The sequence below is a fragment of the Eptatretus burgeri genome, chromosome 6 (genome assembly GCF_056783735.1).
Source record: "Eptatretus burgeri isolate ZD-2024b chromosome 6, Ebu_testis_v1, whole genome shotgun sequence".
Taxonomy (NCBI): domain Eukaryota; kingdom Metazoa; phylum Chordata; class Myxini; order Myxiniformes; family Myxinidae; genus Eptatretus; species Eptatretus burgeri.
The window spans coordinates 92,240,949-92,256,990 of record NC_140966.1 but is presented as its reverse complement, the minus strand read 5'-3'; the positions used below and the strand labels follow the sequence as shown (position 1 = coordinate 92,256,990).

General features: G+C 43.5%; 1 protein-coding gene across 1 annotated transcript in view; it reads left to right on the top strand.

Moving 5' to 3' along the window:
• LOC147025336 (carnitine O-palmitoyltransferase 2, mitochondrial-like) overlaps positions 1–16,042 on the top strand; it is a 96,524-nt gene that overhangs the window by 59,988 nt on the left and 20,494 nt on the right. The window contains 5 exon segments of the mRNA XM_085886225.1: positions 3,943–4,049; positions 4,246–4,453; positions 4,647–4,851; positions 11,680–12,027; positions 12,207–12,410. Of these exon segments, the coding sequence (XP_085742351.1) occupies positions 3,943–4,049; positions 4,246–4,453; positions 4,647–4,851; positions 11,680–12,027; positions 12,207–12,410 (1,072 nt within the window).

Sequence of the window (16,042 nt, the reverse complement as noted above, 5' to 3'; positions counted from 1 at the left end):
CAACATAGGCTGCAAGCAGCCCCTGCCGAAACTCTCGTCTGCATTCGGTGAGGACACGAAGTGCAAGGATACGGTCAATCGTTGACCTCTTTGGTGTAAAGCCTGACTGCTCTGGATGCTGGTGCTCAAGCAGATGGTGGCGAACCCTATCGAGAATTATCCGAGCAAAGACCTTGCCCGGCACTGAGAGCAGCGTCACCCCTCGGTAGTTGTTGCAGTCTTGGCGATCACCCTTCCCTTTCCAGAGAGGGACAACAAGGCCCCTCTTCCAGTCAGTTGGGATGATGCCTGTGTTCCAGGCAGAGCACAAAACTGCATGCAATGACACGAGTGCAGCATTTCCACCAGCCTTGAGAAGTTCGGCATGGATGCCACAGATCCCTGGAGCTTTGCCCCGTTTCAACTGGTTCACCGCAGCCCGTGTTTCCACAAGCGTAGGTGGACCACAGTTGATTCGAGGGTCAGCAACAGGGATTGGAACACCCTTGACGTCCAACTCGACAGTTGGGGGATCAGCCTGGTACAACCGCTCAAAGTAACCGGCCCAGCGGGCCTTCACTTCAGACTCCTCTGTCAAGAGCCTACCACTATCTGCTCGAACTGTAGTGCTCCGAGGGATGGGCTTGGATGAACGTAATGTGCGAATTCCCCTGTAAGCGGGACGAGAATCACCTGTCCACAGGTGATGCTCTACCCCCTCACAGATTCCTCGCACATAGGCCTCCTTGTCCACCCTCAGTGCATGTACAGTTTTACGCCTCAGCTCCCTGAACAGCTCAGCTCTGCCATTCAGCCTGGCCCTGCGACTCTGGTCAATGGTATCCAGTGTCCCTTGAGAGACAAAATTCTTCTTTGCCCTGCGGTGAGCTCCAAGGCATCCACCGGCAACATCAAGGACGGTGGTCTTGAAGGTGCTCCACAACTCTTCAGGACCCCCCCAAAGCACCCAGACCCCCCAAGTGTCCACTCAGCCTGTTCGCAAGCTCCTCAGCTACCCTCTCATCCCTGAGCTTGGCAACATCCAGCCTCGGCTGGGATGGTACCATTCTCCAGGATTTAAGGTGCAGCTTTAGAGTTGCTACAACAAGCCTGTGGTCAGTATTGAGGAACTGAGCACTCCGGTAGACCCTGCAGTTCTGGATCATCCTCCAACGACCATCAATGAGGACATGGTCAATCTCCTTTGCCACACCGCCAGCGTTGGAATACCAAGTCCAGCGATGAGCTTGTGGGCGCTGAAACCATGAACCAGCCACCCTAAGTCCATGACTTCTTGCAAAGTCAAGGAACTTAGTGCCATTCTGGTTCATAGTTCCTGACCCATGGGGACCAACACACACCTCATAACCGTCCCTATCAGTTCCAGTTGATGCATTGAAATCCCCCAAGACTAGAAGTGTATCTCGTCTGGGGCACTGATCAACCACAGACTCGAGTGTGGCGTAGAATGCATCCTTCACGGTGAGATCACTCGCCTCAGTCGGAGCATAAACAGAGACCAGGGAAATGACACATAAGGAGTGACGAATCCTTAATCTCATAATACGCTCGTTGACCGGTGTTACCTCAATTATCATTGGGGTCAGCTTAATGGACACAGCTACACCAACTCCTTGGGTATGGTAACCATCAGAGCGACCAGACCAATAGTAGGTGTAACCACCCACCATTATCTCGCCGCAATCCGGTCTCTGAACCTCAGAGAGAGCTGCAATCCCGATGTCCAAACGCTTGAGCTCAGATGATAACAGAGACAGGTGATCATCCTCTCTTAGGGATAGGACATTTCAGGCACCCACCCGAAGGGACTGCCTCAGGTTAACCCAAGGAGACCGCCGTCTGGTGGACGACACCTCAGCACCACTCCGACACACTCTCCCGCAATCTGACCCAGGGATGTTACCCCGTGGTTTCCCTCCTATCAAAGTTTGGGGGTCCCGAAGGCTTTGCCCCAATCCCGTCATCCGGTGAGCTGCCCTGTGAAGGGAAGCTGCACAGGATGTACTCCCACGGAGTGGGTTTTCAGATTTTTTTGCGTTTTTGCGTTTTGCGGAATGAAGGGTTTTACGGTGGCCGGAGTGCAAATCCTGCCGCCAACCTCCTAATAAGAAGTGACCCAACTGCAGGAGGACGTCCGCAGACACAGTTGGGCACTAGATATGGATGGCCGTTGGCTCACAAGGAGCTCCTCCGCCCTTTGACAGGTTTTGTTTTTAATCCTGCTGGGTGTCCATATCCAAACACCCTCCTCACCAGAAAACCTGGTGGGGGAGACGGTTTAGTCGCCGACAACCCGACCATGGAACAGGTTAGTACAGGTTTACATGGTACCTGTAGCAGGTCACAGATCGAACCTGACCTGACACCATATGGATATATATACATATATATATATATATATATATATATATATATATATATATATATATATATATATATATATATATATATATATATATATATATATATATATATATATATATATATATATATATATATATATATATATATATATATATCCATATATATTCGTTTGCATCTGCAACTGAAAATGGTACCTTTACTCATTAACTCTTCACAACACACCTTTAGAGCCATGAGTTTATGGCTTCTTCAGAGGGTAACAAAATGAGTTATTTTAGCAACTTCTTGAAAGATGTTCCAAATGCAATGCAGATTGTTTGCTTAGATAGCTCCATATTTTGGTGTTTATCTTTTCCAAGTGCCACCTGGCACAGTCAACCTCACATGACATTATCACCACGTGGACTACATCGAAATATATAAAAATGAAAAGCTGTGTGACTATATGTCTAATAATTATGTGCTGTTTGAACATCGCTTGAAGACAGCACATTCGTCTATTAATTATGTACGATTGGAATGTACGTTTCGATGATTTGGACTATGAAACCCCTTTGACCGTTGAAGACCCTTTAATACCCATAACGACCCAAAAGACCATGAGGACCCAAATACCCACAAAGACCCTGAAGACCCATAAGACCCCAATGACCCAGATGGCCCAAAAGTTCCTGAAGACCCAAAAGACCAAAAATACCCCAAAGACGCTGAAGACTTAAAAGGCCCCGAGGACCAAAAATACCTCAAAGACCCTGATGACCCAGATGACCCAAAGGTCACCAAGGACCCAAAAGACCCAAAATATCCCAAATACCCAAAAGTCCCTGAGGATCAAAAAGACCCCTAAGACTCTTTAGACCCCTTAGACCTCAACATCATTTAGATCCCTTACATCCTACAGACCGATTCGACAGCTTAGACCATTGACCATTTTGACCACTTGGACCTTTTCTAATAAAATTTCAAATATATATAACATCACCAATATTACAAATAAATTTGAACAAAATAAATGTTTGCACGATGATTTATGTACATCATGACAACACAGCAAATCTGTGACATCAATCTCTGCAATGACTTGTGGAGAGGGGAGAGTAGCAAACCGATCCATGCTGGTTCATTATAAGACAATGCTTTATCTGTCAATTAAATGTTCTTCCACATAAACACACCAGATTATGTTATTTAAACAAACTGAATTTTAAATATCACATTTCTACCAATCACAATAAACCAAGAGTTGTATGACAATAAAACAAACAAATTTAAAAGCAATCTTTCTCATTTTTCAACAGCAAGCAAAATATCAATAAGCAGTAAAAGAGAATTTATACAATTTTGCAATTCGTGTAACAATTAGTTCTTCAGTAATCACTGCAAAAGCCTTGATGGTGTCGTTTTGTTTTACTGATGATGCATTGTCATCATGTTCATGAACATCTATCACAGGAGTACTAGAGTGTTTTGATTAGTGTAAATGTGTGCATTCCCCACATTGTGGAAAGGTGTAATTTCGATGATTCTACCTTGATTACCTTGATGTGTTTATCGGTATTGAATAATCGTGTATAACAGGAGGACAGAGCAAATCTGTAGTTCATTTGAACGTGGAGAGGGTCAGTTTCTGCAGGATGAACTCTTGGCTTTCGACAAGGAAAACCAACACACAAGCTACCCCACTGGTAAGCTATTGGTGTTGTTTAACAATCTCAAATAACATTTGAAAGCTCAGTTCGAAATAAAATATTTATTTCAAATTTAATGACATAAGTTAATTTGAGTGAATTGCAGCAGAGATGTTGATGGGAATTACCAATCTAATTGTGAAGTCTTTCCATAATCTACCTTGCTCTGGACACACCCCTCCCTACCCCAAAGCCTTCTGGCTGGACAGGTTCCATAAACAGAGAAAATCGCTACTTATCAACAATGTTGGTATCAACATGGCAATTACTCCTGGTTCACAGCTTGTGTGTGCGACAAACCTGATTGTCTCGTTCGCTCGATTTCATCGCTCTCTCATGGCTGGTCTACTTACCCCAGCAAACAGTCATGGCCTGGCTCATAGACATGGCACTGGTTTTGTGTGAGTGTCTCTAATGCTATTCACGCTGCCTTGGATTTGGTTTTTTTCGAAACTATGATTGAGGAAACCTTCACAAACTGTTTCTCAACACAAAGGTTATGTTACCACAAGTTTAAATTGAGCTAACTGTAGTACAGAAAGACATTCACCTTCAAAAGTCTTTCAATTGCTCACACCACAATTGCCTTGACAGGTCGGGGATTTATCCAAAATCAGTTCTGATGTGCATGTCTCAACTCAATCGTTTGTTCGGTACAAGCCGCATACCTCAGGAATCACAGGACGAGCTCCAGACCAAACTTGGCACCCGCCATTTTGTTGTGCTTCATCAAGGATACATATACATCTGCAATCTGCTTGATGATTTGGGGTACATTTTGCCTGCAAGCACCATCATGGTAAGGAAAAGGGTCTTCACTAATTTGCACAACCTTGCACACTACACCTGTATGAGTTAAGCCTCCCACTGTGGTATAGGGGAAGGCTTATTGCTGTTGGAGGGATTGTTTCCACAATTGGTGGCCCAAATTTTTAATGGTACTACAGAGTTTCTTAGACCCCTAGGAGTACTAAACCACCATTTGGAAAATTATTATTGCAATTTTGTTTTTTCTTCCTTCACTCTCCCTACTTTCAATTTGTCAACTGCATCGATTTCTGAGCTGTATCTCTGAGCTAGCAGGAATATTTGAAATGAAATTTTGTCAATAATGCAAATAGAAAGTGTATCGGGTTGACTTTTTTGACCGAGACCTAATTTTTAAGATCATGATCTCATAGATATTTTCACATTTTTTACGATAACCCGACTGACGTTTGTCTGATTGGAACAAAATTGCCCTCACTAGATAGCCCAGAGCAAGTCGCATTTGCACTTATTTTACATCTTACCACTCTGGGTTGACGGTTCAGGTCAAATAGCGGTGTTTACACTTTTTCAAAACACTTTTTGCACTGTTCAAAAAATACACTTTTTGTCATCGCTCAATCTCGCTAATGCTGAATTTTAAAGAACGTTTAACCTTCCTCGATGTTCTTGCATCATAATAGTGGACCTGCACTGAAGTTGCACACCAAATATTTGTTTTGAGGCCTTGACCTACTTTTTTCAGATTGTGATGTAATTAACAAAAACCACCTTTTTGGTCATAACTTGAATAATTTTCCTCTGATTTTCATGATGTTGAGGATTATAAATAGCCTGGTATCAAAGCCCATGAAAAATTGATGGGTTGGAATTATTTTGTTTAAAATATTCAAGTAGACTGGAAGATATAATGTTTTGTAGAAGGAAGTGCATTATTTTTAAAGCAAGACTTGTACAAATGCGATCCTATTTTCTTTATCTTCTGGGACGTTTCATTTCGATGGTTCAGCCTCCTGAGCATGCCAAAGTCTGAAGCTTTCGCCGAGTGTCAGGTGTGCTTATATCTCCGTTATTTAAGAGACATCATCCAGACGTAAATTAACAACCTTTTTACTCTGCACACGTTGCACATCATGTGCAGCAAATTTCATCTCCCTGCACCTTGCATTTATTGTTATTTTTAAAATGGCTTCTCGACACCACTCTTCAGGCCAGTTTGCAAGTCACACGTCTACAATTTCAATAGAAGAGATGTAATTCAATTTTTTTATGAAAAATGTTTTTTGAGTGTTTTTTATCCTGAAAAATAGACTGTAGTAAATGAATTAAGAGTAACTGAGGTAAGGAGACACGTTACAGTGGTATCCATCGACAAGAAAGGAAAGATAAATAATCCTGTCAGCTTGACTTCTGTGATATGCAAGGTAATGGAGAAGCTCATCAGGAAGGTCTTGAATCAGCACCTAAAAGGGAATGACTTACTAAGCAAACTTACGAAGCAAATATAAGCATGGCTTATGAAGTGGGTGAACATGTACAACACAATTACTGGAAGTTTTTGAGCATTGGACCAGAGATAGAGATGATGATGTCGAAGAATACTCACCTCCTCTTGTCCAGTTGAACCATTTATTCAATACATATGCATATCGAGAATCAGAGGAGCTCAGACAACACAAGCAAGCAACATGCTTTATCCTCTCATCCTGAGAGTATATCTATCTTGAGTTCCTTTCATAATAAACAAAGGTGTGGAGGGTGAGACCATGGAATGATATGCAGTCATTTTCGAAACAAGGTAGCTGCTGAAGTCAGGTCAGGTCACATTAGATCTGCGACTTGCTTCAGGTAACATGTAAGCCTGAACTCACCTGTTCCATGGTCGGGTTGTCGGCGGCGAAACTGTCTCCCCCACCAAGTTTCTTGGTGAGGAGGGTGTATGACATGGACACTCAGCAGGATAAAGAACAAAACCTGTGAAAGGGCGGAGGAGCTCCTTGTGAGCCAACAGACATCCATATATAGTGCCCAACTGTTTTTGCGGACGTCCCACTTCAGTTGGGTTACTTTTTCGGAAGTTTGTGGCAGGATTTGCACTCCGGCCACCCGAAAACCCTTCATTTCACAAAACATTACAAAAGCATTAAAAAATCTGAAAATCCACTCCAGGAGAGTACCTCCTATGCAGCTTCCTATCGCAGGGCAGCTCACCGGATGACGGGATTGGGGCAAGGCCTTTGGGACCCCCAATATTTGATGATAGGAGGGAAAGCACGGGGTAACATTATTGGATTGTGGGAGAGTGTGTCGGGGTGGTGCCGAGGTGTCATCCACCAGATGGCGGTCTCCTTGGTTTAACCTGAGGCAGTCCCTCTTATGGGTGCCTGGAATGTTCGATCCAGAAGAGAGGATGACCACATGTCTCTGCTATAATCTGAGCTCAAGCATTTGGACATCAGTATTGCAGCACTCTCTGAGGTTTGAAGACCGGATTGTGGCAAGTTCGTGGTGGGTGGTTTCACCTACTATTTCTCTGGTCGCTCTGATGGTTACCATGTCCAATGAGTTGCTGTAGATGTGTCCAATAAGCTGACCCCAATGATAATTGAGTTTACACTGGTCAGCAAGCGTATGATGAGTCTGAGGATTTGTCACTCCTTGGGTGTCATATCCATGGTCTCTCTTTATGCTCCGACTGAAGTGAGTAATCTCAACGTGAATGACACATTCTATGCCATGGTCAAGTCTGTGGTTGATCAGTGCCCCAGGTGAGATACTCTTCCAGTCTTCGGGGATTTCAATGCATTGACTGGAAATGATAGGGTTGGTTATGAGATGTGTGTTGGTCCTCATGGGTCTGGAACTGTGAACCACAATAGCACTAATCCCTTGACTTTGCAAGAAGTCATGGACTTAGGGTGGCTGGTTAATGGTTTCAGTGCCCACAAGCTCATCGCTGGACTTGGTATTCCAACACTGGTGGTCAGGGAAAGGAGATTGACCATGTGTTCATTGATGGTCAATGGAGGATGTTCCAGAAGTGCAGAGTTGACCGGAGTGCTCATTTCCTCAATACTGACCACCGGCTTGGTGTAGCAACTCTTTAGTTGCAGCTTAAATCCAGGAGAATGGCACCATACCAGCTGAGGCTGGATGTTGGCAAGCTCAAGGATGAGAGGGTAGCTGAGGAGTTTGCAAATGGGCTGATTGGAGATTTAGGGGTGGGGGGTCTGTGTGCTTTGGGGGATCCTGAAGAATTGTTGAGTGCCTTGAAGACCACGATCCTTGATGTTGCTGGGAGATGTCTTGGAGGGCGAAGAAGAATTTTTGTCTCTCAAGGGACACTGGATGCCATTGCTCAGAGTCGCAGGGCCAGGCTGAATTGCAGAGCTGAGCTGATCAGTGAGCTGAGGCATAAAACTGTACTTGCACAAAGGGTGGACAAGGAGCCCTATGGCCGAGGAATCTGTGAGGGGGTAGAACATCACCTGTGGTCAAGTGATTCTTGTCCTGCTTACAGCAGAATTTGCGCATTGCATTCAACCAAGCCTGTCCCTTGGTGTGCTGTACTTGGAGCAGAGGGTGGTGGGCTCTTGAGAGAGGAGTTCAAAGTGAAGACTTGCTGGGCCAGTTAGTTTGAGCGGCTGCACCATGCTGATCCACCAGCTGTCGAGTTGGATGTCAGGGGTACAACAATCCCGATTGCTGACCCTCCAATCAACTGTGGTCCAGCTTTTTTTGTGGAAACACAGGTTTTGCTGAACCAGTTGAAATGGGGGTAAAGCTTCTGGAATCTGTGGCATCCATGCTGAACTTCTCAAGGCTGGTGAAAATGCTGCAAATGTGTCATTGCATGCAGTTCTGTGGTCTGCCAGGAACACAGGCATCATCACAACTGACTGGAAGAGGGACCTTGTTGTCCCTCTCTGGAAAGATAAGGGTGATCGCCGAGACTGCAACAACTTCTGAGGGTGACGCTGTTCTCAGTGCCAGGCAAGGTCTTTGCTTGGATAATTCTTGAGAGGGTTCACCGCCATCTGCTTGAGCACAAGCGTCCAGAGCAGTCAGGCTTTACACCAAAGAGGTCAACGATTGACTGTATCCTTGCTCTTTGGGTCCTCACCGAATGCAGACAAGAGTTGTGGCAGTGTCTGCTTGCAGCCTATGTTGATTACTGTAAACCATGTGATTCAGTGAATCGGGATTCTTGGTCTTTGTGGGGTGCCACCAAAACTGATCGATCTGATGTCTGAACAATACTCTGGTACTGAGAGTGCTGTGGGGTGTGGTGATACCATCTCTGACGTATTTGCAGTTGTTACTGGAGTTCGTCAGCCTGTGTACTGGCTCCACACTTTTCCGCTCCTGTCTGGACTGGATTCTGAGGAGTATGTCGGAGAGATCAAGCTGCGGTGCATCATTTGGGAATGGCAAGATCTCTGACCTTGATTTGGCAGATTATGCAGTCATCTTTGCGGAGACTCTAGATATATTTTGGGGCTCTGGAAATGCTGAATGAGGAGTTGGAGCCACTGGGATTACAGGTTTCCTGGGTCAAAACTAGGATTCAAGCTTTCAATTGGATGCTGCTATCCTGTCTGTCCCTGCTTTTGTTGAGGATGTTGAGGTCACAGAGAGATTCACTTACCTTGGCAGTGATATTCATGTCACTGCTGGCTGTGAGCCAGAGGTCAACAGACGTCTGGGTCAGGCCTGGGGAGTCATGGATTCACTGGATCATGGGTTGTGGCACTGCTGGTGCCTGTGTGGGAGGACGAAAGTCTGAATCTTCATGTCCTTGGCACTTCCAGTCTTGCTCTATGGATGTGAGACTTTGACACTGACCAGGGATCTGAGACTTAGACTTAATTTCTTTGGTACCAGGTCTCTTTGGAGAATGCTTGGCTATCACTGGTCAGACTTTTTGTCCAATGAGCGGTTTCTGAGAGAGACTCAAATGAGATTTGTAACATGTATCATCCATGAGCGTCAGCTATGGCTGTATGGACATGTGGTTTATTTTCCTAACCCTGATCCTGCTCACCAGATTCTCTCAGTGAGGCAGCCTCATGAGTAGAGGAGGCCAATGGGCTGACCACGTGCCTCTTATTTGCAGCAGGTTGATCAGCATATCATGGAGATGGGGGATGGGCCAGACATCTGCCTGGGGGATGGCCAGACGGAGGCCACTGGAGTCCTGGCGGAAAGTGGACGCAGTGACCCGCAGCTCAGGCGCATGCTCCCACACCTGACCTGCAGCTGCTGAGGCTGGTGTTTTGGGGTTTAGGGAAAAGATCACTCAGAGGCTTTTTGCAGTGGCCATTCGAAGGTCAGTTGAAATTCAAAGGGCTGGAGAACAATTTACAATCTGAAGGTGATAAGAATTCAATCAGACATCTGGCCATTACCTAAACACACATCCCATTGAAGCTGGACTCTAGACAGACATTCAGATGCCAATATAAAATTATTTATATATGAGAATCCCTTAATATCAATAAGCTTAATCGAATAATCGATAATTCTAGTCTACTGTATAAAAAACATAAGTTCAGTTGTTCAATGACTGGTAAAATGGGCTTCAAGAAATCAAAGTAGAGAAGAGTGAAAATAATTTGGGAAGACTGTTTATTACCACTGTCCTACAGTGCCCATGCATCCGATGTGGCTGGAAGAGTGAATGCAAAAGTTGGTCTCATAAAGAGGTCCGTCTCAGCAATGAATGAAAATGGTCTGCTCAAACGATAGAAAACAATTGTTCACTCAAAGCTATCATACTGCAACCCTATATGGTATTCTATGTTCAAGAAGGCCAAAGATGTACTTGAAAAAGCCCAGCAGAGAGCCAAAAGTTATTACCCCATCACCATCATCTGGAATATCCTGAGAGACTGAAATTCCTGCAACTCCTCACACTTGCTTACAGAAGGTAGAGGGCTGAACTACTCCAGATATTTAAGATCATACACAGCTGGAATTCATCACATTGAGGGCCAGATATTTTTTCCAGAGGGATAAAGTCTCATGAACTCGAGGATGTGATCAGAATATGAGGAAACAGCAGTGCAGAACCAATACAAGACAAAATGATTTCTCACTAAGAACCATTAACAGCTGGAACAGACGAACCAGTGAAGCTGTTCAGGCTAGTGCAGTCAAGCAGTTAAAATCAGCCCTGGAAATACAGTGAAAGGACCACACCCTGAAGTATATGCCATACCAACGAAGGACGAGGGGCAAAGAAGCAATACTTCAAGTCTCTACACCTAAGTAACTAAGTAAGTCACTGAGGCAGAGTCACACCAAAGACTTTAAAAACAGTATGTGCTGCTCCCTTGCTTGATGTGCAGCAGATAAAAATGATTGAGCACAAAGGATAGATGGGCACTTTGCACACTACCAGCAGATATTTGGGTGGAGCCTACATGCAGACACAATAAATATAAACTTTCTATTGTATTTAAGAGGCAGAGTTAACATGAAATGGTTGCTGAGCAAAACTAAGAGTTGAGTCTTCCTCAGCAGCGTAAATGTATCTGTACTGGTCAGTGTATTTCACCATCACGGTGATGCAAAGATGCAGAGAATGATGTATTGATTGTTTCTTTTTATGGTTTTGATAATTACTTTTGGCAATCTCCTCTGTATTTTGAGGATTTTTGAACATATGTGGCAAGCATGTGGCATGTGTTTGCATTGAACGAGTGATCATTTTTTTATTCATTGGTTTTCCAGCAATGTGGATTGTGAATACCTGTATTCAGAAAATATACATTGTTCTTAGCATCTTTTGAATGTTTGTTTTGACCAGGTTGCTTGATACTGCGATTCACTTAGTGATGTTGTCTTTGTTGCACAGGCCAATCTTCATCATATTCTGTCAGACTCACAACCTCCAGCCCAGTTTCCTGTTGCCAGCCTTACTGCAGAGCCACGAGATATTTGGGCCCGATTGAGAAAGCAACTGCAGGCTCAAGGGCAGGAATCAGCCTTGTCACTCATTGAGTCGGCCCTCTTTTGTCTCTGCCTGGATGACAAAAACCTCAAAGAAGACAGCAAACAAATGTTTTTTGGCAATGTGGGTGATCGTTGGTTTGACAAGTCTGCACAAATCATCGTGGGAAAGGACGGAGTTACGGTTATTCAAGTGGAGCATTCGTGGTGTAATGGAATGATCATAAAGTACATCATAGATATGATCACCAAGGTGTGTTGGGAGCAGGTTTGTGCAGGATCCACGATTAACATCTGTTGTTCTTTTGTTCATCCACTTTTCTGTTTTCTTTGTATTCTGCATACATCTGTAGAAACGACAAATGGAATGTATTTATATTGGGTGTTCTGCCAGTACTTACTCTGCCCATGTTGTTGTGATAACATAAAAAGGACATTGAGAACCGACCAGCAGTGACGCATGAAAATTCTGTGATGTATCTGGAACCTGCAACCGATGTACAGCGATTGGAGTTTGACCTCGATAGCAGCCTGCAGACTGCTGTTGTAACAGCTGGACGTAATCTCCAAACAATTTGTGCCTCTACATCCTTCCAGAGCTTTGAATTCCGAGATTATGGAGCCATTTTTCTCAAGGTGGGTTAAATCTCCAAATTCGGTTTTGGCCACAGAAATCGATTCAATACCATTATGCATGTGTAATTTTGAGTGTTGATGAATATTGCTTTGTTTTAAAGTTGTTGTTTTTTTAATCGCTATTAAGGTTCATGGAAGAATAGCGACTATTTCTATTATTTCGACACAAATAAACGTGGTTAAAAGCGAAAAACACTCTGGTGTTTTTTTGTTTTTTGTTGTGTTGAGGCTTGTGGAGGAGCCAGAAGACTGAACAAAGTGGAAAGAGCAATTAGAGATTGCAGACCCTCGCCAGGACTTATTTTGTGTGGCAAATAAATGGAAGGATGTACGAAATCAAAGGCCATTTATAACTAATGAAAGGTCTAAATGGTCTCGCTGTAAAGGTGTAAAGGTCAAAGGCCTGAAATGTTGTAAATGTCGAAAGGTATAAACACTGGCGTACTAAGCGGTGTGTGTTGAAAGTTGTCCGCCCCAGGAGACATCCACGAGGTGGGGGGGGGGGGTAATGCCATTGGGAGAGTTAAAACATACGACGACATACTGATGGTTTTTGTTGCAAGTGACATTACAACATTATTATTTACCTCATAATAAAGACCGCCTGGTGTTGGCTCAGTGGTTAGGGTGGTGGCTTGGGATCCGAGGGTCCTGAGTTCAAGCCTCGTTGCCCGCTGAATTAATTCACCAGGGTTTACCTAGCCTGCCATCCTTCCGAGGTCGGCAAAATGAGTACCAGCTTGCTGGGATGACCGAGTCATTCAAGTATCCTGCGTCAGAGTGGCGACCTGTCCAGGATTGTGCCCAATATCCAAGGAGACTGCTTCGGCAGCACCACTGCTCTGTACAGAGTATGGTCCCAATGGACCCAATGGAATAAAGACCGTAACTCGGAAGTAAAACCATCGTTATATCATCGTACATAGAACCGAACATAAACACAGAGCAGGAACCTGGGCCATCTGAAGGAATGGGCACACTGGGAAGTTGCCCAAGGGCCCCACAATTCTAGGGGCCTCATGCTGCCATATTGTTCATGAGAAATCTCTTGGCAGAGTGGATGATTACTCGTCCTCTTGCTGTAAAGGTCTGGGTTTCAAATTGTGTTTATAATTCAAATAATTTGTGCATAACTTGTTGCCATGAATCTTTTTGAGTCTCTGAAAACGTATCTTCAGGAAATTCGAGACAAATTTAGTGACTTTGAACTGAAGCTAGGAGTAGGTGTTCAGATTCGGATTATAGTGATGTGAAGAAACGGGAACGAAAGTAAAGTGTACGTCTTACTGGATATGATGGATCAGAAGAAGAGATACTTCAAAACAAAAGTGGAAAGTTCAAGGTGGAAACATTCCTCCCTGATCTGGACTCTGAACGCTGAACTGACCAAACGTGCAGAAGCTTTTTCATGGATTGGAAATCTGTTTTCCTTCTTCAGTCAATTGAAAACAATTGGTTCTGATGAGTTAAACCAAAAGTGTGAATTTCTGGCTAATGTGTATCACAAAGACCTTGATTATGGTGACGTTCTAAATGAATGCAAGCATCTCAAGCATGACATGGTTTTTGATGAAAATTGTGAGACTCTCCCAACGTTGCACAGAAAAATAATTTCGGACAACTTGAAATCTGTGTTTCCCAATGTTCAAATTGCACTCAGAGTGTTCATGTGCATGATGGTGACCAACTCTACAGAGGAACATTCATTTTCAAGATTGAAACTTAAAAAAATCAGCTTCGCAGCACAATGGGGCTGCAGCGTTTCAACTGGCTTTCACTCATGTGTATGGAAAATGACATCCTGAAGACCATTGACTTCAAGCCAATTATAAATCAATTCTCTGCAAAGAAATTTCGCAAACGTTTGTGTTGATTAATAATAAATAATTCACACTGCATCATCTCCCTCTGGATGGTGTACCAATTAATTATCATTAACATTTTGAAATGTTTGTGTTTTTCAAGGCTTATGATATATTGTTCAAAAGTTTGTGTTGATTAATCCTCGCTTTACAGTATGTTTTTTTTATGTTTAAGCATTGCTATTGTTGAAAGTACCAATAAATCTATAGGCTCAATTTTATTGACCGTTTACATTTTTATTCCCGTCGGTCGGGGCCCCAGTGTGTTGCTTAGCCCAGGGCCTACAACGCTGTTAAGATGGCCCTGGCAGGAACACAGCATTACATTACAGGGAGGGAGGGGTTACAGTTTTTTTTATTTCTCCCCAGGAGTCCTCATATATCAAGCACAATAGTACGATCCCAGAAATGTTTTTTTTGTCATCAGCTTTCTCCAACAATTAAAAGCAATCCTTCATCAGTTACCAGGGCATTACGCATTGTAGGAAAGGTCATAATTCGTTCTTTGGGTTGACATCAGTTTAAACTCATTTGCAGACACCAAACACGTCTCGGCCACGATAGCTCGACACTTATGGGTTAACCTCATTCTGAAAAGTAAATTGCATTCCTGTTCTGTATTCGCAGGCATTCTGAAAAGTTAATCTCCTCCATTAACTATTTCATGGCCAAGAAAAACATTGCCAGAGAAATGACGTTGTGTAATCGTCATGCATTCCGTGACCCTGGATTTTCTCTTACCTTTTTGAAAATTCTTCCTGGTCATGTTTTCTCTGGGGTTGAAGATGTGTTTTTGTTATATGATGCCAAGCAGTAATACTTGGTTTTTTCTTGTCCTGCATTTTTGTTATTTCTAATGTGTTTACTATAGGTGCAGTACTATAATCCAACATGTTATGTTTTCTGTGTATTTAAATTTTTAAATTATTCATCCGGGGGTGGGGGGGGGGTTGCTAAAGTTGGGTACGCCCAAGTGCCAAATACTCTTGTTACGCCCCTTGGTAGAAAGGTCTAAATGGAGCAAAATGTTTGAAATGGTCTAAAGGGACTTAAGAGGTTGAAGGGGTGAAAAAGGGTATGATTTAAATGAAGGGGCTCTAAATGATCAAAATTGGTGAAGGGAACTAAAGTTTCTTGAAATGTCTGAAAAGGGTTTCAAGGTCAAAGGGCATTAAAATGTCTGAAAGGTGTGAAGGTTGAAAGGCAGAAATATCTAAAAGGGTAGAAAGGAGTCTATGGGTTATAAAGGGTCTATAGGGTCTTAAAGCATCATTGTGTTATTTAAGGGTCTTCAGGGTATTTAGGTTCACAATGGGTCTCAGGGGTCTTAACAGGTCTTAAGGGTTCCAAATGGTCTTAAGGAGTATGAGGGCTCTTAAGGGTCTTAAAGGGTCTTGTGGGTTTTCGGGACTATATCGTGTAAGGTGTATATCGAGGTCTTCGGCTTCTAAAGGGTCTCAAGGTTCTTTAAGGGTCTAACAGATCGAGAGGGTCTTTGGAGTCTTAAGGGTCTTAGTGGTCTTCAATAGTCTTCAATGTTTAGAAGATCTAAAATGTCTTAAGTGTCTTTGGGGTCAGAATGGACTTATATTGTCTTAGGATTCTAAAGGGTCTCAGGGGTCTAAAAACGGCTTAAGGATCGAAAAGGTCATTAGAAATATGGAGGGGTATTGTAATCCAGACAGAGCTATAAAGGCACCACCAGATGTTTTCCTTGCTCTCCTGAGAACGGACACACACACTTGAGGTCTTTCTTGAGTGATCTGAGAT